The 24,335-nt window shown below is 55.0% G+C and overlaps 8 protein-coding genes across 8 annotated transcripts; 5 read left to right on the top strand and 3 right to left on the bottom strand.

Moving 5' to 3' along the window:
* Positions 1-1,672: 1,672 nt before the first annotated feature.
* Positions 1,673-3,430, top strand: J7T55_006249 (uncharacterized protein; the record flags this gene model as incomplete). Its single annotated transcript, XM_053142229.1, has 5 exons — positions 1,673-1,789; positions 1,910-1,974; positions 2,067-2,260; positions 2,322-3,312; positions 3,379-3,430. The coding sequence occupies 5 exons, from the start codon at positions 1,673-1,675 to the stop codon at positions 3,428-3,430; spliced, it is 1,419 nt and encodes a 472-aa protein (XP_053001015.1).
* Positions 3,431-5,104: 1,674 nt separating this feature from the next.
* J7T55_006250 (mitochondrial DNA replication protein YHM2) lies at positions 5,105-6,152 on the top strand (the record flags this gene model as incomplete). The annotated part of the gene is made up of 2 exons (XM_053142240.1): positions 5,105-6,006; positions 6,098-6,152. 2 exons carry the CDS (start codon positions 5,105-5,107, stop codon positions 6,150-6,152), a joined length of 957 nt encoding a protein of 318 aa, XP_053001016.1.
* Positions 6,153-7,058: 906 nt separating this feature from the next.
* Positions 7,059-10,742, bottom strand: J7T55_006251 (uncharacterized protein; the record flags this gene model as incomplete). Its single annotated transcript, XM_053142251.1, has 3 exons — positions 7,059-10,028; positions 10,085-10,210; positions 10,290-10,742. The coding sequence occupies 3 exons, from the start codon at positions 10,740-10,742 to the stop codon at positions 7,059-7,061; spliced, it is 3,549 nt and encodes a 1,182-aa protein (XP_053001017.1).
* Positions 10,743-11,811: 1,069 nt separating this feature from the next.
* Positions 11,812-14,067, bottom strand: J7T55_006252 (uncharacterized protein; the record flags this gene model as incomplete). The annotated part of the gene is made up of 3 exons (XM_053142263.1): positions 11,812-11,917; positions 11,979-13,566; positions 13,641-14,067. The coding sequence occupies 3 exons, from the start codon at positions 14,065-14,067 to the stop codon at positions 11,812-11,814; spliced, it is 2,121 nt and encodes a 706-aa protein (XP_053001018.1).
* Positions 14,068-17,027: 2,960 nt separating this feature from the next.
* Positions 17,028-17,888, top strand: J7T55_006253 (uncharacterized protein; the record flags this gene model as incomplete). The annotated part of the gene is made up of 4 exons (XM_053142274.1): positions 17,028-17,106; positions 17,179-17,307; positions 17,360-17,596; positions 17,638-17,888. 4 exons carry the CDS (start codon positions 17,028-17,030, stop codon positions 17,886-17,888), a joined length of 696 nt encoding a protein of 231 aa, XP_053001019.1.
* A 1,177-nt stretch (positions 17,889-19,065) lies between these two features.
* J7T55_006254 (o-acetylhomoserinelyase) lies at positions 19,066-20,762 on the top strand (the record flags this gene model as incomplete). The annotated part of the gene is made up of 6 exons (XM_053142284.1): positions 19,066-19,112; positions 19,169-19,223; positions 19,282-19,365; positions 19,437-19,857; positions 19,945-20,546; positions 20,610-20,762. 6 exons carry the CDS (start codon positions 19,066-19,068, stop codon positions 20,760-20,762), a joined length of 1,362 nt encoding a protein of 453 aa, XP_053001020.1.
* Positions 20,763-21,239: 477 nt separating this feature from the next.
* On the top strand, positions 21,240-22,123 carry J7T55_006255 (uncharacterized protein; the record flags this gene model as incomplete). The annotated part of the gene is made up of 3 exons (XM_053142295.1): positions 21,240-21,708; positions 21,766-21,858; positions 21,936-22,123. 3 exons carry the CDS (start codon positions 21,240-21,242, stop codon positions 22,121-22,123), a joined length of 750 nt encoding a protein of 249 aa, XP_053001021.1.
* A 667-nt stretch (positions 22,124-22,790) lies between these two features.
* On the bottom strand, positions 22,791-24,241 carry J7T55_006256 (uncharacterized protein; the record flags this gene model as incomplete). The annotated part of the gene is made up of 5 exons (XM_053142306.1): positions 22,791-23,152; positions 23,271-23,520; positions 23,637-23,816; positions 23,885-23,925; positions 24,211-24,241. 5 exons carry the CDS (start codon positions 24,239-24,241, stop codon positions 22,791-22,793), a joined length of 864 nt encoding a protein of 287 aa, XP_053001022.1.
* Positions 24,242-24,335: the final 94 nt, after the last annotated feature.

Raw genomic sequence — 24,335 nt, forward strand, 5'->3', positions numbered from 1 at the left:
TTGCGTGTGGGCTGCTGCTGTTGTCGCGGTTGTGGTGGAGGTGTTTGGGGGAAAGAGATTTCAAGTCGGGCGGGTGCTGATGTGTGGTCTGGTGGCATCTTAATAAAAAGAGGGGGTGGGGCCAATTCTGATTAGCGCCTGAAGCAGTGCCACCAAGTATTAGCCTGTAACAGCCATGCCTTGCCATGCCTTGACACCTTGCCTTGGCCTTGGGATGGCCTGACAGGACTGGACAGACGGGACAAACGGAAGCGAGCGCGGGCTGGAGGCTGATGATGGTTTGTTGACGTTCGCCAGATGGCTTGTTGGATAAAAGAGAACTTTACAGTGATGGCACCCGGGCCAACAATGCACTGTTGGACGGCTATTGCATATAGTATAGATCTAGTGCGTGACATTGCACTCTAAAAGCTTTGGTCGATATTATTCCCTGCTACCTGCTATTTTTACTGTACAAACACACACACACAGCTCATAGAGATCGCACACGTCGATGCGTTGTCCCAGACCCGCAGAGAGGCAGCAAGAGAGATAGAGAGAGAGAGGATGGGATCGCTATCTCTGAGGGCATCTCCCTCCAGTGGCTAACAGCAGAATGATCTGTAAGATATCACAGGACAAATTGTTTTTGGCTCCACAGCAGCTAGGATTAATTTTCTTGATATATATTTTTTCCGCCAGCTTTGGAGTATCTGCAAGCTGCAATGCAGCATGCAGGTTCTCCCACAACCCATGTTGGTAACAGTGGCCCCCAGCTGGCTGGCAGCAGCGACGGGCGACCTCGGAGTCGCGAACCACCCTGACCACCTGTGCGATCGGGTCTGGCTGGGACTGCGATCCCGAAACGTAATCGCCATTGACGAGACGACCAGGGCCCGTGACGAGTGAGCCTTTTTTTTCTTCTTCAGCTGCCAGCTTTGGTTCCCCTTACCAGCTGCCAACGCAGGTACTGTCAGGGCAGCGCATGGCCTCATAGGGTTCCCGAAGTTCGTCAAGCTGATGTGAGAAGGGGTGCTGTCGGTATTGACTGAGCATAAATCGAAGAATGCGACCCGGAGTCCGGAGGGAAAAAAAAGGGACAAGCTTCGGAGCTGACGTCAATCTGCGAAAACGCCTGGACCCAGATCTTCCCCGTTGTCGACTTCCTGGGGAGCATAAGTAGGTACTGTACATGGGGAAATAGCCGGCCTGGTAGAGAGAGACGATGCTCCAGCTGCAGGCCTGGTCCAGAGTATGCTAGGAGCAGCACCCCATTTAGAGGCCAGGCAGACTCGACAACGAGGCCAAACAGTAAATGCATACGTTAAATTGTCTATGTTTATGGCACTCGCGTGTCAGTTACCACAAAGACGACACGTTGAGCATTGCAGGCCGAGAAGTGAGCTTTGAAACTGGGTTCCAAGAGTTGTGAGCCTCCTCCGTGCACGTAGCAACACAAGGTACTGCTCCTACCAGGTGGCCAGTGGCTCTGGTACCGCGCCGCCGTACCTGTACATGTCAGTGCTGCACCCCCAACCAATTCCCCATCGGTTATCTCTGGAGTCCACCATCCGCTCTGCCGAATTTTGCGCGCCCTTGCGTTCTTTTCTCTGGCCTTTTTTAATCCCGACAACCTTCTTCTGTTTTCTTCCTTCCGTCTATCTATCAGTCCCTCCCTGCCTCTGCCTCCACAATGTCTACTGCCATGCGCCTCGGTTCTTCCGCCCTGAGATCTTCTCTCAGGGCTCCTGCTTTCTCTGCCAGGACCACCTCCTTCCAAGCTATCCGCTGCTACTCCGCTAAGACCCAGGTACGTGGCCACCATTGACAGTTACCAAACAGCTTCTGAGCCCGCGAGCTACCTGTGACAAGCAGTCCGGTCGCCGGCGATCTTCAGCCCTGCCTTACTAACATATCCTCCCTCTGCCAGACCCTCAAGGAGCGCTTCGCCGAGCTCCTGCCAGAGAAGATCGAGGAGATCAAGACCCTCCGAAAGTCAGTGGCCACCCCCGCCTATCCGACCACATCCGCGCCGTCCCCCTGAGGAGGAAACCTACCTGGTTGCTGACACGAGTTCAAACATCTAGGGAACATGGCTCCAAGGTTGTCGACAAGGTGACCCTTGACCAGGTCTATGGTGGTGCTCGCGGCATCAAGTCCCTCGTCTGGGAGGGTTCCGTTCTCGACTCCGAGGAGGGTATCCGTTTCCGTGGCAAGACCATCCCCGAGTGCCAGGAACTTCTTCCCAAGGCCCCCGGCGGCAAGGAGCCTCTGCCTGAAGGTAAGCCAGCACCCTCACACCTACACACCTAGATGTGTCTACAAGTGCGCTAATAATTCAGGTCTCTTCTGGCTGCTCCTGACCGGCGAGGTCCCCACCGAGCAGCAGGTTCGCGACCTGTCCGCCGAGTGGGCCGCGCGATCCGACGTCCCCAAGTTCGTTGAGGAGCTCATCGACCGCTGCCCCTCCGACCTGCACCCCATGGCCCAGTTCTCTCTCGCCGTCACTGCCCTCGAGCAAACCTCTTCGTTCTCCAAGGCCTACGCCAAGGGCATCAACAAGAAGGAGTACTGGGGTTATACCTTCGAGGACTCCATGGACCTGATTGCCAAGCTGCCCACCATTGCCGCTCGCATCTACCAGAACGTCTTCAAGGGAGGCAAGGTCGCCCCTGTCCAGAAGGACAAGGACTACTCCTTCAACTTCGCCAACCAGCTCGGCTTCGGTGAGAACACCGACTTCATCGAGCTGCTGCGTCTCTACCTGACCATCCACACCGACCACGAGGGTGGCAACGTCTCTGCCCACACCACCCACCTGGTTGGATCCGCCCTCAGCTCCCCATTCCTGTCTGTTTCCGCCGGTCTCCAGGGTCTCGCCGGCCCCCTGCACGGCCTTGCCAACCAGGAGGTGCTGAACTGGCTCGTTGAGATGAAGAAGGCGATTGGCAACGACCTGTCCGACAAGGCCATCACCGACTACCTGTGGTCCACCCTGAACTCGGGCCGTGTCGTTCCCGGCTACGGCCACGCCGTACTGCGCAAGACTGACCCTCGTTACATGGCCCAGCGCACGTTCGCCCAGGAGAAGATGCCCAACGACCCCATGTTCCAGCTGGTTAGCCAGGTCTACAAGATCGCCCCTGGCGTGCTGACCGAGCACGGCAAGACCAAGAACCCCTACCCCAACGTCGATGCGCACTCGGGAGTCCTTCTGCAGTACTACGGCCTGACTGAGGCCAACTACTACACCGTCCTGTTCGGTGTGTCGCGTGCCATTGGTGTCCTGCCCCAGCTGATCATCGACCGTGCCGTTGGCGCCCCCATTGAGAGGTAAGTTCTATGAGTGTGCAATAACCCATGTAGCCTGTACCTGTTTACTAACGCGCGACCCCACAGGCCCAAGTCCTTCTCCACCGAGAAGTGGATCGAGATCACGAAGAAGCTGTAAACGACTTCGGAGGCATTTGTGTGGGTTGACACTGGCATATTGGAAGACCAACAAAATTCAAGAGCAATATCGCAGACTGGCGTGTTTTATACAGGGCACGAGGGAACAAGACGATAGACCAAAAGGGATGCTTTTTTCGAGTGCTATGACCGACTGGGGAGATAGAACCACGGAGCGATATCCCATGCCTGCGGCGCTTGTATACTATGTATCCCAATTTCTGTACGATGTGAATGAGCATTCAGTTTCAGCGAGCTTGGTGGTGCTGCAGTATGTGATGTTGTGCGATATTCCCAATCGGACGTCACTGGCCAGAGAACAACCTGCAGTGGTGTACATAGGTACAGTAGGTTGTAACTAGAGCTTGTGCCTGTCCCTGTGCCTGTGCCTGCACCCTCCTGTGCGACGACACCCTCCAATTGCTCACCCATCGGCTAAGCATTGGCGCTGACAGGCTGACTAGAAAGCATTTCTCGGGATTCCTGACGGTGGCTTGGAGCTCGTATCATGAATGTATTTGTGAGCCCGAAACCGCCCGTGCCAAGTTTCTCCGTCGAGATAAAAAAGGAAACTCTAGTTTTCGCAAGCTGGGACTGAAGAGCCAATCCACCCCCCTGAGAATCAAAACCTCAACTGGCCGTCGAAATTTGAGCGTTGGGAAACGTGGGGCCCCATTGTTGAGGGCGTTGAGTGAGGGAAGCTCCGAGGCGGCACTACCAGAAGGTACCTGGTCCCTGCACCGTGATCCCACACTGAAGCCAGGTACCTTCTGCTGGGGACACCTGCGGAGCTACTCTGCAGAACCCCGAGCAGGAAGCACGTTCAGGGCCCTGCGCATGTGTGTGGTGTACCATGCTGGGTACCGCAACACGCTGGGTACCCTGGTCTGGTACCCGAGCGAGCTTTCGCATGCCGATCGCCAATTGTTTGGAGCTGATTGAATGCCCGAGACTGACTGGACTGACCTGATTGACCTACCTGACCTGCCTGCCCTTTGTCTGTCGGTCGTCCCTTTCGCAGCTGAGATTCCAAACCAGCCAGATCTCCTTCTCATCCTACTGCATCCATCAAGTTGCTCGTACACCTGAAAGGCAGTTCATCGCCATCATCGACGGCATCAAGACCTTGAAGTCCACCATACCTCAGAACTGTAAGTGTTCGAAACCCCAGGCCCTCTCTCTCTCTCTCTCTCTCTCTGTGCTCCGTTGTCTGTTTGCTTTGCCCGGTACTGCTAGAAGAAGCGGAGCTCTCCAGACTACTGGCGACGGACATGGGGGAGAGCTCCCCAAGCTGGCGCACTCCGGCGAAAAGCACCCGCACACCGAACAGTTGCCGACAGGAACGACTGACATGTGCGGGTTGCAGAGATCGCTTCCCCAAGCCCCCAAGGGGTCCTTCTTCCATTCCCTGCAGTCTGCAGTGCTACAAGTATTCAAAGTTGGATCTTGAAGTCTATCTCTCATCTACACAGTAGTCCGTGGTATGCTTCTACCTCCGGCAGAACTACTGCAGCGCGCGCATCCTGTGCAGGACATGTCATTCTGACTTGTGCAACCTCCGACAGCATAGCCGAGTCCCGCCGAACCTCGACACACAAACACCCACTCCACCCCGCGAAGAAGCACCCTGTTTCCCTTGGTCAGGGCCCCTTCCCGTTAACCTCCCGCCATCGTCATGTCCGCCGCCGCCACCACCACCGTGCCGACCCCGGCCTCGGGGAAGACACTGGAGAAGAAGCCAATAAAGTTCTCCAACCTGCTCCTCGGAGCCGGCCTCAATATGTTCGAGGTCACCACCCTCGGCCAGCCCCTCGAGGTCGTCAAGACCACCATGGCTGCCCACCGTGGTGACGGCTTCACGAGCGCCCTGGGCCGCATCTGGGGTCGTGGTGGTGTCCTAGGCTTCTACCAGGGCCTCATTCCCTGGGCCTGGATCGAGGCTTCCACCAAGGGCGCCGTGCTCCTCTTCGTCGCTTCCGAGGCCGAGTACTACGCCCGCGCGGCTGGCGCCTCCGAGTTCGTCGGCGGCATCACGGGCGGCGTGACGGGCGGTGTGGCTCAGGCCTACGCCACCATGGGCTTCTGCACCTGCATGAAGACGGTCGAGATCACAAAGCACAAGGCTGTCGAGGCCGGCGGCAAGCCTCCTTCCACCTGGGCCACCTTTGCCGACATCTACCGTCGCGAGGGAATCGCGGGTATCAACAAGGGCGTCAACGCCGTCGCTATCCGCCAGATGACCAACTGGGGCTCTCGCTTTGGCCTGTCTCGCCTTGCCGAGACCGGCATCCGTGAGCTCACCGGAAAGAAGGAAGGCCAGAAGCTGAGCGCCTGGGAGAAGATCATCGCGTCCGGCCTGGGCGGTGGCCTCTCCGCGTGGAACCAGCCCATCGAGGTCATCCGCGTCGAGATGCAGAGCAAGAAGGAGGACCCGAACCGCCCCAAGAAGATGACGGTCGGCAACACCTTCAGGTACATTTACTCGACCAACGGCATCAAGGGCCTGTACCGCGGTATCACGCCCCGTATTGGCCTGGGCATGTGGCAGACAATCTGCATGGTTGCGCTCGGAGACATGTGAGTCAAAGCATAACACCCCCCCCCTTTTCCTTTACTCAACACACATGCAATGTGAACCACAAACTAACGGTGATCTTTCAAACCACAGGGCCAAGCAGGCTGTCGAGAAGCTGACTGGCGACAAGGTCACGGCTAAGCATTAGAGTGTTAGGCGTTAAGGACGTGGATATTATGGGCTCTTTCACGAACAACTTGACGCTTCTTGAGACGATGGTATGAAGAAAAAGGATAAAGGGGGACATGTATGCTTTGTAGCCGACATTTTTTGGTTTCCGAGTGTCGAGAGGGTTCTCTTTTCTTTTAATCTGTGGTCTGTGCCGCGTCAGCATTCAGTATCATGAGATAGACAGGGCGGGCGTTTTGCTGAGCTCTAATTGCATATAAAGATGTTGAATGCAGCTTGCACGAGTTTCCCTGTCATGATCGTATTTTAACATGGAACAAGGCGTACATACTTATACCCTGCTTCGATGTTCAGACCGGTGTTGCCATGTAGGACTCTCATCTGTCTCCCTACAGCCCTACCGCTCGCAGTGCGCTGCGCACCCCCTCCACCAATCTTCTCCCAGATCGGACGGCAACGGAGCTGAGAGCGTCCTCGCAGGAACATACGTGTGTAGGAGCGGATTCTCGTTTCCCCCTGCCCTCAATACCTTTCTCGTCCCCTGGATGACTTCTTGAAGTGCTTCGTCTTCCAACAATCGCCTGTACTCGTTAACAAAGGCTCTGAAAGGCAGCTGGAGGACGCATTTTATAGATAGAAGACATCTTCAATTAATGCTGCATCTGCTTATTTACAAGATGAGAGAATGTTCACAAGACTGCGCCAGCGATCCCACCATCCCTCTGTCCTCTTCATAATGCCGACACCAGGATCAATGCTCGTTTGGGAACGCCTCGCTGCTGTGGAACACACCGACAAAGCAAAGCCCTGGGTTTGGCCGTCGGGCTGTTATCGTTCGTCTCTCGCTTCGCCTCGTCGGGTCGGATGACTGTGTTGGGTGCACATGGTAGCAACATACTAGCCAGGCAGAAGAGTATAGGGGTATCTAAAAGCCCATGCCGTCCTCGTCCTCCTTCTTCCGGTCAACGACACCCTGCTTGAGGTTCTCGTCGACTTCGTCGACATACTCGAGCCCGCAGTACTCCACTCCGTCGCGGAGCTCCTGAAATGGGACGCCGTCCCGTTCGAGCGCCTCTAGGCTGTCAAGGCTCAAACCTGCGAAGTCAAGGTCGAGCTTGCAGTTCTCTCTGTGCCGCCTCGCCACCTCGCTCGCCTTGGGCTCTCCTCCGTCAACGTCCATCTGGTCGGGATTCTCGCTAGATAAGCTGAGGTTCTTTATGCGCTTTGTCCGGATCGGGGCATTAGCGAACATCTTCCGGTTGGTCTGCTGCTCGCTTTCGACGTAGGCCATAAGCTCTCTTGTCGGATCGTACGCGGCGTGGGCCGCACGTCGGAACAGCCCTGTGTCAGCGTAGTTGACATCCTGCACCATTCCCACGGTAGGGTCTCCACTGAACCGCAGCTGCCGCGCATTGACGTAAGCGTGGCCCAGGTCGGAACTGGTCTCACGGCTCTGGAGGAGCAGCCGGGGAGGCGGAGGCTCCGGGTGCGGCGTTATCGGTGTTGGCCTTCTCCGTGTCGTCGCACCCAGGCCTCGAGGCCCAGATACGTTGACAAAGGACGCAAGTTTCTCCTCGTCTTCGCCGACGGATAAGACGAAGACGCGCCCGCTTGCGTCGCCGATCACAAGCTTGGAGAAGTCGGGCGAGAACGCACCGTGTGAGATCTGGGCTGGTGCCTCAAGGATGACTCTGCCTTTAGCTTTGGTACCCCGGATGTTCCAGACCTTGACCACCCCATCTGAGGAACCTGTGTAGAAGCGATCCAAAGATGCAGCCCAAGCCGTGAACTTCACGCCCGTGTCGTCTTCGTTATCTCCGACAGTGATGCCCTCCAGAGGACGGTCGTGAGCGAGCACATGAATGGGTCTCCTTCTGAGGGTCTCGTGTTGCGCTGAATCCCAGACATAGGTCTTACCATCCGTGCAGCCGGCCGTAATGTAGAAGAACGCAGTGCTGTTCGGCATGATAGTAAGCTCGTTGATATCGAGAGCTGTACAGTCGAAAGACTTTACAAATTTGAATTGAAGGTCCTGCCCAGAACTGTTGTCCCTAACAAAGATTCTGACCTGCGTTCGAATATCAGCATCGAAGTCTCCTGCCGGTGAAGATGCCACAACGAATTCCGGTAGATATGGGTGCCATAGGACCTCAAAGACATTTTGAGAGTTTGCGCCCGGAATGTGAACCGCCTGTCCTGTGAGGCCATCCCACAGACATAGCTCGCCGGTGTTCAAGCGGTCCTCAGGGATATCATTTTCGTCCTCTGTCAGACTGCGTGGGGAGAACCCAACAAGTAGCAGGTGGCGGACGCTCTCAGCGACGCCCCACTTCATTGTCGACGGGAAGTAAGTCCACTTATTCGAAAAACTCCCGTCCGAGTCGGGAACTCTGGTAGCCGAGAAGGACATGTACGTGCTGCTTGAAACATCCTCTGGGTTGACGGTGTAAATTCTGACAGCTCCGGTCGGAACATCGGCAGCAGTGGCCACCAAACCTGTCGGGTGTTCCAACGGGGAAGCCTGCACAAAATTGACGATACCGTCGTGTGTCCAACTCCCTATACATTGCATCGAGGATCCTGATTTTTCAACTCGCCAGACCTTAGCGCTTCGATCGAAACCAGATGTATACGTTCGATCGTGTATTGAATCGTAGTCTGACGAGACGACAGATGTATAGAGCCAAGGATCTTGAGACTCGCGCATCTCATCCGTTGAATTCTCTCCTTTCTGGACAATAGGGCGAGGAATTCGATGGTCGGGATAAGACGTCAGCTTAGTGGACGCCGGAGCAACCGAGCCTAACAGAAGGTTTCCAGGCTTGTTGTATTGCTGGTTGTGTGAATCCATGTGGACAGTGGTTCCGGCAATATATGCAGAGTTAGATACCCAGCTGACCGCAGAAATATCTCCGGCACAGTTGGTGAATTCCGACCGGAGCTCGAGACCGTCTTCAAGGCTCTTGCGCAACTCATTTGTGAGGTGCCTCATCGTTGTTGTCCGGAAGCGATTGCCAAAAACTTCCCGCGCCATGAGGAGCGCCGAAAGATGGCTATCACGAAGAGCTTCACCGCGCCTGTCAAATACGTCCTTCTCCACCGACAGTATGCGTGGATCTTGAGTAGTGGCTTTCTTCTGCAAGATATCGGAAAGAAAGGCGCTCAGGTCATCCGTACTTCTGGCCTCAATCTTAAGCTGGCTAGCCAGACGAGTAACATCCTCGGGGCGCTTGAGCTTCTTAAGCAATTTTGCCAGGCCTTTGTACGGGTCATCGTGCTTCTTGTCAGACCTCAACACCTTTCGAGCCGCTACCTGGACTTTTCGAGCTTCTTCCAAAGTGAAGTCGACGTGGAAGATGTGTGGCTTGACCAGCTGGTCTGGCCTCGTCTTTCTTAGCAGTCCATTGCCCTTCAGGATCTCTTGCTTTGTCCTTGCGTTGCGATATGGACGATGCTCAAGAGCGAAGTAGCCGGAAGTAGATCGCTCTTTCACATTGTGACTATCCGTATTAGACTTCCAAGCCGCGACTTTAGCACGAGAACGGTAGTTTGCCGGAGATGTCGGAACCGTGGCTGCCACAGATTTCACCCTCTTTGGGGAAGGAGGTGTACGTGGCCGTATAGTAGAAGGAACAGTAGCTAGAGATTGTGATGTCGTTGGTAAAACAGCATCTTGAGGCTGTGTGGCTGAAGCCACTGTGGGCTCTGTGATCAGTGGCTTGCTGATCAGGTGTTGTCGCGTCTTGTTGACGGAGGTAGGTCTGTAGAAGTCCTGCGTCGGAGTTCGAATGGGTACGGTTGGAGAGGGCAGTCCATTGGCAAGCGGTCGAGGAGCAGAAACAGCGGGCGATTTGGTCCTTACGAGGGGGTTGGGATATTGCACTCGTCGAAAACCCTAGCCATAGAGATTAGTATCCGAATCTTTTCTTCAGCATTTACACGTCGTCTTACCGGCAGAACAGCGTAGTTCTTAACCAGCGATAACGCACGGGCGGTGACCTTGTCCTTGTCATCATCGGGAAGGCGCCCGTACTTTCGGATTACGGCACCGAAGTCGTCGGCAAGAACGGCTTGGATCTTTGGTAAGGACGAGGTTGTCAGAATTATATACCATGGATAGGAGTCTTCCCCAATAAACCTGCAGTGGCTCACTTACCTCCCGCCTGAGCTTGTCTTTGTCTAGATCTTCGTCCTTGAATATTTCAACGGCATCCCTCGCGTAGGCAGACAGGCGTTGGCCGATGGACAACGTGATGAGTTGCTCCTCGCTGTACACCGTCCCACGGGGTGGCTCTGACAGCTTCTGCCGTTTTGCAGGGCGCGAGGCGGCAAAGGAAGGAGTGTTGACGGCAGGAGGCCCGTAAAGCGGTTGTACTGGCGCTGGCGTAGCAAGAGATGGTGCGTACGGATGCGCATGCGTGTTGCCGTGGAACGGGGAGCTACCCAGCGGTGCACCGTTCACGAAGCCGTTCGCGATGCTGCTCGCACCGGTGTGTTGAGGACGAGCCGCCGGTGGCGGCGGCTGGACAGGCTGGACGACGTCATCATCGTCGTCGTCACCAGTAAGGTCGATTACCTCTCTGGCCGTCCACTGCGAACGCAGTGCCATCGTGAGTCGCTCGCGCAACACGAGATTACTTAAGTAGGCGCGGTAATTCCAGGAAGCGCGTCCTGAAAGTTGCTGGGGTTTATGCGCTTAATTACATATCTTTAGAAGATCTAAAAACGAGCTAAAATTAAAGATTATAGCCTGAAAAGCTGATTAAAATAACATATAAAAAGATATATTTATTCTAAAACTATTTCTTAGTTTTAAACTTAATTTAATTTAAAATTTAAGTATATTTTAAAATAATTTTCTTTCTAAAGAACATTATCTCTTGCTTCACGCGGATTTCATCAACTATAATATCAGAAATGTAAAAGATGTTGAATTAAACCTGACCTAATTAAGAACACAATGAGTTCAGACCTTTCTCCTCCAATTTACTAAAGTTTATGTTGTGCTAGAAGTTCATTAAAAGCTGGAGTCATCCCACAGCAGAAGCTGTCACCGGGCCAGAGGCTCTGGCTCGTAAGAAAGCACAGCTGACTTGTGCAGGCAAGTAATTGCTATAGAAACCCCCAGTATCCTTTAGTAATACTAAAATTAAGCAGTCATTACATGATTTGGTCAGTAGTCAAGAGAGCAACATGCACTTTTTAAAAACAAACGGGCATCCATCTTCTTGATATCTAGACTGCAGCTTCTAGTCATGTCTGGCAAGTGGGACCACAAGCTCTAGGTTCAGCCCTTAGCGCAGGGACCAATTACTGCCAAGACTCGCTTTGATGCATTGCAACAATCCACAAAGTTCACACTACTGGGACGACAGTGCATACTTATTCACTCCTTGATCGAGGTGATGCCCACGAGTAAAGACATGTGGGTATTAGCACTAGATTTAGCCTAGTCCCCTCAGCTACGAACCTCAGCTTAAAAGATTCTATCCATAGGGGCCTGGAAGGGTAAATAACACAGCGAGGAACAGGCAGCAATGCTTGATATTGAACACCTTCTTTCACATGTGCCACAGTCCTTCCAAATCTATTTTCCTTGCATTCATACATTCTATCAGGCCGCCGACCGAGACGAGACCATACAAGTATAATATGTCGTGAATTGATTTATCTAGATTTTACAGCTTCGCCTTGGTCAGCTCGCCCTGCCGAGACAGCTCTGCGTACATGTCGTCGATTTGTTTCCTGAAAGCCCGCGCCGTCTGGACACGCTTGATTTTGAGCCTAATAGTCTGTTAGTACTGGTCTCGCAATGGAAAATCGGCGGCTGTTGGAATGGACTTACGTCGGCGTCAAGAGCTCGTTGTCAATCGTGAAAGGGTCAATGTCCATATAACAGTTCCGCACCCTCTCGTAGCTGTTGAACTTGTGCCTCTTGCCGAACTCGTCCAGCTGCTTTATGAAAGCCTTTCGGACCTTGGGGTCGTTTGCCGCAGCCTTCAGCTCTGCGCGGTCGGAGGCCGAGACCGTCCTCTTCAGGATCTTGCTCGCATACGGCGCGAACTGATCCGGGTCGATGCCGAACACGGCAACCAGCGAGCTCTCCTTGGGGTCACCGTGCACGTAGGCCGTCTGGATGATGGGCGTGCTGCCCATGTAGACGTTCTCGATGCGCTCGGGCGAGATGTACTCGCCCTGGGCGAGCTTGAGCACGTTCTTCTTGCGGTCGATGATCTTCAACCGGCCCATGTTGTCGATCTCGCAGATGTCGCCTGTGTGGAACCAACCGTCTGGGCCAATGGTCTTCTTCGTTTCTTCCTCGTTCTTGTAGTAGCCCTGGAAGACGATGGGGCCCCTCAGTAGTAATTCGCCGCGAGGGTTGGGCTTGTCTGTAACGTTGTATTCCAAGTCGGGCGCGGACTCAAGGCAGACCTCCACAAAGGCCATTGGGGCACCGATGTTACCGGTTGTGTAGTCGTCCTTGTACTGCACTGTCCCCACTGCGTATGTCTCGGTCATTCCGAAGCCCTGACAGAAGTCGTTTCCGAATGCAGCTCGCAGGAATTGATGTACATCTGGATCCAGCTGGGCACTACCGCTAACCATTGAATGCACACGATCCAGACCGACCGCTGCCCGTACCTTCGGTGTCCAAATTCTGTCGTACAGGATATGCTTGTTCGATGCCTTGCCTGGCGGAAGCTTCATGGCAGCCTTCTTCGAGTTAATGACGTGCCTGGACAGAGCTCCTTTCACTCCCTCGGCTTGGACAGTAGCTGTGGTCAGAGCAGCCTGGAAACGGTTGAAAAGTCTGGGCACCGACATGAAACCAGTGGGGCGTAGGATTTTCATATCCTCGACCAAGGTGGCGACATCGCCGTGGAAATATCCAACCGGAGCACCGGCAAGGAACGCAGCCTGGTCAGCCATGCGCCCGTATATATGGGCCAATGGGAGGTACGACATGTGAACGTCGTGCTCTCCAACGGTGCCAGAGGAACGCGCACAAGAGATTCCGGCAACAGAGTTTGCATGGGTGAGCACAACACCCTTGGGGTCGCCAGTTGTTCCGGAGGTGTAGTTGATTGTGAAGATGTCTTCCTTTCGGGGAGGCCGCATCTGTCGTCCAGAGTTTGCTCCAATCGCTTCCACCTCGGCGATTGAGAATATCTGTATCCCGCTATCGGCTGCCATCTTGTTCAGCAGCTCCTTCTTGGAGTGTCCATTCATCTCCCCGTCGTCCAATGAGTCGAGCGAGATGATGAGCTTCAGCGAGGGTACCTTGGGTGCTATCTTCAGGAGGGTTGGAATATGCGGCAGTGAAGTCACAACGCATGCCAACTCGCCATGGTTGATGATGAACTCGGTTGTTTGAGGGCCCAGCGTCTCATACAACGTCACAGGGTACAAGGACTGCGAGACCAGGGCAAGCTCTGCACAGATTGTTAATACCGGACCTGACAGCGAGATATGTGGAAGGTGCAGAAGAGAACGAGGTTGGACTGACCCGTGATCTGCCATTCCGGCCGGTTCTGGGACCAGATTCCAACGCCATAGCTTTGGGCCGTGACACCGATACGGTGATGCACCTCCGCGATACCAGCACCGAGATTCTTCCTCCTCTCAGCAACCTCAGCGTATGACATCCACACGTACTTTGGCTCCCAGGTCTGGGTGGCCGGGTTCCAGGGCCGGTGGCCCAGCATGCGCTTTGTAGGGCGAGCCTGCCATGCCTCCTCGAAGAGATCATGGAAGGTCAGGCAGTGGGGTTCGAGTCTCTCAAGCAGAGGGCCGTCGCGAAAAGCCCAGTTGCGGTAGACAGCAGTGCGATTCTCGGTCTCGGAGCCGGGGATGGGGAGGCCATAGGGAGAGCCTGGGGGAGGGGGCGTGGAGCACTTGGCAATGAGTGCCTTGACGTCGGGTTCGTAGCGCATCTTCGGTGGTGTGCTGCTTGGATCTGCGAGTAGAGTTCGGTCAATAAACTGGTCGCTAGCACGTCGGTGGCAGGCCAGGGCGGCAGAGGGCAAGCATGTGCGGAACTACTCACCAGAGGGCACGGGTTGTCTGTGTCAGTGAGGTTATCGCGCCGAGACTCGAGATGGGTCACACCGAAGGGTCCGACCACGACAGAGGAAAGGGAGACGGGAGACGGGAGACGGACGGCTGAGTCTGGGGTCGGTATGCGTAGGGTAGAAAGATGGCCTCTTCTGTTGTGAAGACAGATCGGTGCGCTCAAGGAGAGGATAGACAATAATCAAGAAGTGCTCTGCTCTATTCTATCATTGGCCTACCCATACCGTCCTGCCCAGGTGTTGGTAGCCAAGGGGTGTACGGTGGCAGATGACCATCTTAGTTTAGTGGGCTTCCCGAGAACCTCGGCAAAGATACCATCGCATCGTGTCGTATCGCAATGTCAATCTCCTCAATTTTGGGGGCTCACGTCTACGTACAACACTTTGATTCCTCTTTTCAATGGCCAGAGACGATGTTCTGTCACATGGAAGTCTATCTTGCTCGTCCACAGCTAGACTACACATTCATAAGGGTCGAAGTCTAAAAGCTTGGAGAGAGCTACATGGAGACAACCTCCCTGGTCGGATCCAGGTTCCTCGTCCAGGTTGCAACGTCATTCTTCGCTCGGCCCGGCATTCGACCCACCTAATGCACTCCGAGCCGCCGACCTTGAGTCCAGATTCGCTGATCCAATGCAGCGGAGCTTCGGCCACTAACGCAGGCTGCTGGGGATGGGAACACATCTCAGATAGTGCAGCAATCACATGCTTTTCCTCCCTGCCAACCTTGAATACCTTCATACTTTTTTGTAGTACATGGTCCCTGCCTTTTCCTCGCCGGCTTCTTCCAGTCGGCAGAGCTCAGAAACGCCGCCCCCATTGAGCTGCTGAACATAGGCAGCACCCTGCTGTCTGATCAAATGTCTCACCTGCTGCTAACTGTGCATCTCGATTGGCCCTGTTCATCCGTTCAGCCGTTCAACCGTCCAACCATTCCTCCGGGCTCCGGCTCAACGTCGAGAACTTAACTGCGGCCGGCCGGCTCTGCGATTGCTATGGCTCCGTCGACGGTCAGGTGCGCCGTGCAAGCTTTCAGGCCGCACATGCCGACTTGACGGGTGTCTTGGTCTCGACAGCTTAGCCATCGCATGGCGCCGAGTAGGTGTACGGCGGCTTGACACTCAATACCTCAGCACGGCACTCCTTCACCTGCGTCTCACCATTCACCATTCTATGCTGCATACTATTTATTCTGATGGTCTGGTCAGGTCTAGAGCGTGTTCTTGCACCAACTAGATCAAGGCATCATCCTCAGCCTCAGATTTAGAGTCCAGCATAACAAGCATTTACAGGCCCACCATGACTCGACCCGAGCCACTGGAAAATCACAATTGACCAGACGACATTTGCTTGGCTCTTGCAGGCTCTTGAATGCAATTGCTCGAGTCTCGCTTGACTTTTTTTCGTTGAGCGCTCGGCAGTCCAAACTTCGGTCCACAGACACACGGACCTTCCCCAGGTGCAGGACGACAAGTCAGACACCCCAGGGCCGACCCCAGAGCAAGGTCTCGACGTCGCCATGCACCCACCCAACCTCGACCCTCATCGGCCGCTCTCGAGCACTTGGCCACGAAGCGAACCGATTCAGTCGCCTTGGTCCACTTGGCGCTCGAGATCTCTCAGACGCAAGACGACACCGTCCTCCCGGACCAGCTTGTCGTTAACGTCTTGGCACGGAGGGCCTCGAGCACACCCGAAATATCTGGAAACGTAGGCCAGCGCCTTGCCTTGAGAGCCAAGCCTGCTGTCGCTGGACTCAGACCGTCCGGAGACTGCCAAGGCGTCGAAGAGCCTTGTCTTGAGAAACAGGACGCCCCAGCAAAACATGTTTCCTTGCTACTTGTCCTGCGCTTCCCCTTCCGATTCCATCTTTCCTGTTTCAATCCCATGGTGCCGATCTCCCTTACCGGCCGGGGGTTTATTTCTGTGCAGCTTCTGAGCTTGTGCTCTTGGAGCCAAGTGGCTCTAAGCCAAGGCTCTCGCAAGAGTTCGCCAGTGCCATGTGCAGCAGCGCTCTCCTACATAGATGGCAGAGTACACATGATCAAGTCCCAGAGAACCTGGATGCACGCTTGTCCGCGGAGCAAGGCTGACCCGTATCCGTACTCCGGACAATCGCAACACCAATAATTGTCGGCGAGCCTTCTTTGGCATCCTGCACTCGGTTCCGAGCAATACAATCAAACGCGAAAAGATGAGTCGAGTCACTAGGTGGCTCGTCCCATTCGCGCGATCCCAACCCACTGGCTCCGTCCTAACCGCCCTCAACCATGGTCGGCGGTTACAGAAATACCTCCACCACCGGCGCGTGCCCGCTGCTGCTGCAGGTGCAGAATTATCTTCAGCCGGGGCATTGATACTAATCTAAAAGTATAGCCTCAAAGGCCCAGTGTGCGCCCCAAACCAGGCATGACATTGGACGGCTTCGTCGCACCCTCCTGCACCAGGTCGTGGGTGTGCCCCTGTCGTGCCGTGTTTCACATAGGCTTCAGGTTGGTACATCGAAGCGCACTTATCTTCCGTGCAGGCGAGGTTGACCCTGGACACATGCGCGTCCACACCACCAGTTGACTTCAGTCTGCTATATACTGGCCGCATGCTTTTAATGCCCTGCATGCACGCTGTGATTTCCCCCTTCATTAAGACTTTCCGGGTTACTTTCTCACTTTCTGGGCCACCTCCCTATTTCTCCTTCTTTAAATCAGTGCACAGGCTGCCCGTTATACCATTACGCTCTCTTTATTTCCTGAACCCGCCGGCTTCGACGAACTTTACCAACATATCCACCTAATTAACAAACCGCCGACTTCACAACAATCAAAATGGGTTTCCCTCTGATCCTCGCTCTCCGCGCCGTCCAGGGCGTTTTCGCCGTGATCATTCTCGGTCTGTCAGCATATGGTACGGTTCCTCGATGAAAGACTATTAGGAGAAGGTGTGTTCGGAGACAAATTGGCTAACGAGACGTATTAGTTGCCAACTGGTACAATGTGGACACCCTGACCTCATCGCCTTCTCAGGTTAACTTCCTGGTCTTCGTGCCACTGTTCTCCCTGATTTCTATTGCATACTTGGAGGCTGTCCCCAAATTCATGCCCAAGCGTGAGTATTCTGCGTTACCCAGATCATTGTTCTAAGCTAACATGGTCCCCAGTCTCCCACCCATGGGCGGTCCTCGCTCTTGAGGTCACCAACGTCCTCTTCTACTTCGCCGGCTTCGTTGCGCTCGCCGTCTTCCTGACGCACCTGCTTTTCTGCCGTGGCGCCGTCTGCGGCTCCGCCCGTGCGGCAACCGTCTTCTCCTCGTTCAACTTCGTGCTCTGGACCGCCACCGCTGCTCTCACCATCAAGGACGCTCTGAAGGGGGGGTTCGCGGGCCTCCGCATGGGCCGTGGAGCGGAGCGGGGCATGCCGATGCAGCAAAACGCGCAGATGAAGGAGGCCGCTATGGCCGCATAAATGCCTACTACGGCTCTGACGGCCGCGGGTCGTTTTTCGGATACGTCCCCGCTACGCCGCCTCACAAGACTGCGTCCCTCGAGGTGACGGTCAAGAAGCTGTCGTCGTGGGACCACAGGCGGAGCACCGTCGCCAGCAGTGAGGAGTGGGAGATCGCCACCTTCGTCGGCAGCGAAGAAGAGGTAGTCGCGGGAAAGGGATACGGGCGTCGTGATACCTGGTGAACGAGGTTTTAGATGGGTGGCGCCAGCTGTGCTGTGTTGACCATATATGATTTTGGTGGTATAGAAGCGATCTAATGACTTGAACCAACGGTTGGACTGGGTGGCGGGCTAGTATTGGCATCCTTACGTATTGCAATGACAGGCCTACGAAAATGTACATTTCACTTTGCACCTCGCTTGTTTCGCCGCGATAATTGTCGTTTGGGATTGTTGTCTTTCAAACTTGATCGGCATGTGGATGCGGTCGGGATGTATAGACCACATCGCGCTTGGCCCGCAAACCATGGCCATGCCGCACAACGGGAAGGTCTGCAATGGTCTTTTTCGGTGGTCACCGTCCTGGCCTTTGCCGGACCAGGCCAACAGCGTTGGCCTCCGAGCACCTCAGCCCACTGAGCAGGACAGACCACAATGTCACGAGAGGGTGTTCGCCGATGCGGCTCCTCTTTCCACATGGTTCACAACGACCCACCAGCCGCCGCGGATCCAAATGTAGCCCACAACGCCATACCCCAGCAGTATGGCACTTGAGCAGATCGTGCTATGAGTCTTCGAAACTGCTTTTCAACGTCTTGGAGACACTAATTCGGACATGCAAAGTTACATATCATGTAATAGATGCAGACGCAGACGCCGGCCTTTGGGACTTTGGGGTTATCCGAAGCCTTAGACGGGCCTGTGCCACCCACAGGATCTACGAGTACAGCAGCAAATCCCACAGCACCATCCCGCACCGTCCACAAACCACGCGGCAAGTAAGCAAAGATGCTGTCGGCCGTCGGCCGGCTCGAGAAGGCTCGCATACGGCTTGGGGAACGGCAGTGAGTCGGCGCCAACCCATTTGGCAGCACGCGACGTTCGCAGTCGAAATGACGTGCTCGGCACCCCCACTTCCCAAGCGCGCCATTCGAGGTCCGAAAGAGGGAATGGAGGTACAGGTTCACGCTGAGGCAATGGCTTGACGGTCACGCAGGCCATGGAGACGGAGCTGGGGGAGCTGAAGCTTTAAGTAGATAGGTAGACCGCATCGGTGATCAATTGACTTTCCGTTGACTCTCACTCACTACCACTGCAACCAGGCTGCCTGCTGAAACCCAGCTTGACACTTACACAAACCCTCACCTGCATGCTGTGACCCGTATAAGTAGGCACATACTTGACTTTCACCCAGGCCACGATGTCCGAACTCAGCAAGCATTTCGAGACTCTCCAATTGCATGGCGGGTGAGTCACTCTTTCTAATTTACAAAGTATATCTCGATTGCTGATTATCTTCATAGTCAAGAGCCGGATCCTGCTACAAATTCGAGGGCTGTTCCAATCTACGCAACAACTGTATGACTTAAAGAAATCCCGTATGAGTGCAGTATCAGATACTGAGTCGTCTTCACAGAGCTATGTGTTCAACGACTCGGCGCATGGCGCCAGGCTATTCGGCCTCAAGGAATTCGGCAACATATACAGCCGTATTATGAACGTAAGTCATACGTAGCATCTGCGCTGTCCACGAACCTGCACGGGGCAATCCATTGAGCACGCCGTGTCCAGCCCACTGTCGACGTCTTCGAGAAGCGTATTGCAGCCCTTGAGGGAGGTGTAGCCGCAGTTGCCGCCTCATCAGGTCAGGCAGCCCAGTTCATGACAATCGCTGCCCTGGCCCAGGCAGGAGACAACATTGTTTCAACGTCCAACTTGTATGGCGGCACGTACAACCAGTTCAAGGTGGCTTTCCCGCGCTTGGGCATCAGCTGCAAGTTTGTCGACGGCGACAAGCCCGAGGAGCTAGCGGCTGCAATCGACGACAAGACCAAGGCTGTGTACGTCGAGAGCATCGGGAACCCACGGTACAACATCCCGGACCTCGAGAAGATCGCGGAGCTGGCGCATGAGAAGGGAGTTCCGGTGGTGGTGGACAACACGTTCGGTGCGGGTGGCTACTTCATCCGGCCCATTGACCACGGAGCAGACAGTGGGTTGCTTCCAAGGCCCAAACACGCCAAAGAGGCGAGGGCATAAATTTCTAGATGGACTACTTTGCTAACAAACAAAATTCCAGTCGTCGTCCATTCAGCGACCAAATGGATCGGTGGCCATGGCACCACCATTGGCGGCGTGATCGTCGACTCGGGCAAGTTCGACTGGGGCAAGCACGGGAAACGCTTCCCACAGATGGTTGAGCCGTCAGACGGGTACCACGGACTCAAGTTCTGGGAGACATTCGGCGCGATCACATTCATCATCCGGGTGCGGGTCGAGGTCCTGCGCGACCTGGGTGCGTGCCTGAATCCCTTTGCAGCGCAGCAACTGCTGCTTGGAATCGAAACCCTTTCGCTCCGCGCGGAGCGTCATGCCCAGAACGCCCTCGCATTGGCAAAGTACCTCGAGAAGAGCCCGTACGTCAGCTGGGTGTCGTACCCTGGCCTGGAGAGCCACCCAAACCACGAGCTGGCCAAGAAGTACCTCAAGAGAGGCGCCGGCGGCGTCCTCAGCTTCGGCGTGAAGGGTGGCGGCAAGGCCGGTAGCCAGATTGTGGATGGGTTCAAGTTGATCTCGAATCTGGCCAATGTGGGCGACTCAAAGACGCTGGCAATCCACCCCTGGACCACGACACATGAGCAGCTGTCGGACGAAGAGAAGATCAGCTCGGGCACGACTGAGGTATGCTGTCCCAGAAGTTTCCAAGTTCTGGAAGAATCGATCCGCTAACATTCGCCTCTGCAGGATCTCATCCGCATCTCTGTCGGTACGGAACATATCGACGATATCATTGCTGATTTCGAGCAGTCATTTAAGGCCGCGTCGGCGGCGACCACGGAGGGTGAGGAAAGTAAACCCAAGGACAAGGAGCAGGAAGCAGCGCCGACAGTTGTCTGATTGAGAAGGGGGGGGAGGGGAAGTTAACGTCTTAGCTTTTGTAGCCAGCAGTCAAGGCACCAAGTTCTTGCGTTTAAATTTGATACTCAATAAAACCTACATACGATTCCAACCTGGGGACGAACGGCCATCGATTTGAGATATATCCAGGCATGGCCGATGTGATCCCATGTGTGCTGCTATTCCAGGGCATGTATGTAGTCTACTATGATCTGAGTGCATGGGGTACCTAGGAACCTCAGCTAAATACCCAGGCAGTTTGTTGGAGGGCCCGTCCCCGTAAGCTTAAAAGCGATGGACCAACCAGAGGGGCTGCCGAGACCCGCTCTGCAGTATCCAAGCTCCCAGCTCGTCAATGTCCCTTCATTCGTTATTCCCTGCTATGGCACGCCAGTTGACCTACCTATCCACACATCCCCCATCTAACGACCTGCTCAAGAGAAGACGCCCGACAGAGGCGCCAACATACTTGTCAAGATGCGCAGCCATCTCTTCTCCTCCCTTGGCCTCACGTTCCTATCCATAGCGGCCGCGGCCACAACGACCGTCAACCTCGTCATCCCTCAAACGAACATCCTCCCGAACCCACGCTCCCTCCCGCCTCAGACTCACGCAAAGCTCTCCTCCTTTCACTTCGACGCCTCCGCCTACTTGTCCCCGGCAAACACCTTCGCCTTCCACAACGTGTCCGAAGGCAGCTACCTGCTCGACGTGCACAGCCCCACGCACGTCTTCGCGCCGCTGAGGATCGACGTTGTCCCGGTGGTGTCCGGCGCAGGGCAGACGGAGAAGGATGAGAAGACGGCAAAGTTGAAGGTCAATGCCTGGGAGACGTACAGGGGTAACGACTGGAATAACAAGGGGGAGTCTGCGGTGGTCACGAACGGGGGCGCACTGGAGGTGAAGGTGCTGGGGTCTAAGAACTTCTTCGTGGAGAGGAGCGGATGTAAGTGGCCATCAGGTTCTGGTTTTGCAGTCTTAGATACTAACGTAACTATTCCAGTCAATGTCCTCAGCATATTGAAGAACCCGATGATCCTGCTGGGTCTTGTTAGCATGGGTATATTCTTTGGAATGCCGTATCTAGTTGACAACAGTGAGTCTATCTGCCGGTCTTGTCCCGGTGAACCAGTTTGTTTTCATGTACGCAATATTAACGCAACAATTCAACAGTGGACCCCGAAATGAAGAAGGAGTGGGAGGAAAGCCAGAAGAGCAACCCCATGAACAGCCTCATGAGCGGCCAGCAAGGGACGCCGAACCCAATGGGTAACTTTGATATGGCGGCATTCCTGGCTGGCTCCTCCAAGGACAGCAACAGCGGTGGAGGGTCGCGGAATCAGAAAGGCGCCAAAAAGTGATGTCATCTGAGAGCTGACCACTTTGTATAAAATTGTGCTCATATGAATAGATGATGACTAGGAGCATGTTGGGTCGACTGATACATCTAGAACAAGGAGCGCCGGGCGTTGCGGTTTGGATGTCCGCGGCAGAAGGCGCAACGTCGGCAGCCTCAAGTTGTTTACGATTTTAGAGTCTGGCCACCAGGTCAGCTATAGCAATCGATTTCCTTGGTCACGGCCGCCGTTGCATACCCACACATTTCTCACCCAGGTCTGATCGAAAGCCGGGAAAGGTCACACTTGACGAAAAAAGAGCATTTCAGTCTCCGTCCTAGTCGACGGCCCGCATTCACTATGATGTAGCTCTTGTCGAAACGGATCAAGTGTGTGGCATTCAAGACATCTCTCTTCTTGTTGCAGCAGAGTCACCGATTGTCTTCAAGCTACCGTGGCTACTAATGTCGTTGTTTTTACTTAATATTAGGCATTGTATTCAGCGGGCTGAATATGTGGTAGGTAGTAGGATGGCTTAAGCGACCACGCGCGCTCTGTTCCTCGGTGTCCACTGGCGCTCGTTGGCACACGAAACCGATATATCAGAAGCGTTCTTGCATCCCCTGGATGCGCGAGTGCTGCGGCTTGCCTTCGGAGACCGACACAGCCTCAAAGCCTTTTGCGAACCAGATCACTTGTCCCACATGCTATACTTCTCGCCGCGCGAGAATCTCTTCCTCCGCCCGCGACGGCCGACACAGCAGTCGACGGACCACCAGATCACGCAGACCAGCATGGCCGCCGTGGCGCCCCACGTCAAGCCCAGAAACCTCCTCCCAGCCGACGCCGTGATGCCCACCTGCTCGGCGTAGTTGTCGATTGCTCGGGAGCCGATCACGGCGATCGCCGTTGCGAGGGCACTGGCGATCGCGACCACCAGGAAGGCTAGTAATGCGAGGACGATGTTCCCGCAGGCGGACAGGCGGCCCGAGAGGACCACTGAGGTGACGGAAACGAGCGTCGCGAGCCCGATCAGCCCGATCGAGACGCAGTCTGCGCTCGTGTGTCAGCATTCTGCGGCGCAGAAATGGAGTAAAGGTAATGTATTTCGGGGCAGGGCTCAAGGTGAAGAGTGTGCTAGGGACGGTGGGGAGGACAGGCTTGTACGCACAGATGATGAAGGCCACGCGCTGCACGATGTGGATCGCGTCGACACCGCGGTCGATCTCGTCCGGCCAGTTCAGGTCCGAGACGTCGAGCCAGCCATTTCCCGAGGCGTTGAGATCGCGCTGGATGGCCTCGCGGGGGTCGAACTGGAAGTTGCCGCTCCGAGGGCTGCAGTATGTGAAGTTGCGAGTGATCTCACTACGGGAGACGGTCGCGTTCGGAATCGCGGTTGGCTCGTAGTAGCCCTCGCAGTACTGTGAAGGCCGATGTTAGTGATTTCCGTCCTCCTGAGGGCCCAGGTGCTTTGAGACTTGTTGAAGTGCCTTCGTCTCAAAGTACGAGGTCATGCTGTGCTGGGGCTGTTACTTACTGTCATGAGGTTGGCCGTGTAGAAGTCGTGGATGCCAAGCCGCTGGAGCACCATGTTCAGCAGGTCCTCCGCGTCGTCTTGTAGGAAGTCGGGGATTGCGTCCAGGATGGCGGCCAGTTCAGGGTGGCTGTTCACATAGCTGCTGTTGAGGAGACCTTGGCCGACTTGTGATGTGTTTACCTGGAGGGCTAGTTCAGTCTCAGTGCAGAATGCCTCGGGTTGGATGGCGGGTTTGACTCCAATCATACCGTGATCAGTGAAAACTCGGGCAAGAACGAGGTCGTGGTGCCTGCAAATAGACACAGCAGTGTCATTGCTAAGGCCCCAAGACCCAACAGGATCGGCCCAAGAGCAGAGAACCTCATCCTGTCGTGGGCTCCGTGGCTAATGGGAGGCAGGGGGCGGTTTAGAATATGCCTCTGGGTAGGGACTTTCGTGATTGTCGACAAACACAAGGTCTTCATTTGCAGAAACCAGCTGCCCCCTTACGAGGATTTAAACAATATATACTGAGCCGGTGGACCCATCCCACTTTAGTCTTTGAATTGCAACCAGCCTGAGAGACATAGCTCACCTGCATTTCGAAGCTTGGACGCCCTGGGCATGTCGTCACAGCAGTCCCTTGTCTGCTTGGGAGGCCGAGTCGGCGTCGCCTTCCGACCTCACCAGTTTTCCAGGCACACGTCATATCCTGGGCTA

The sequence above is a fragment of the Diaporthe amygdali genome (genome assembly GCF_026229845.1).
Source record: "Diaporthe amygdali strain CAA958 chromosome Unknown NODE_1_length_4327563_cov_65_473760, whole genome shotgun sequence".
Lineage (NCBI taxonomy): Eukaryota > Fungi > Ascomycota > Sordariomycetes > Diaporthales > Diaporthaceae > Diaporthe > Diaporthe amygdali.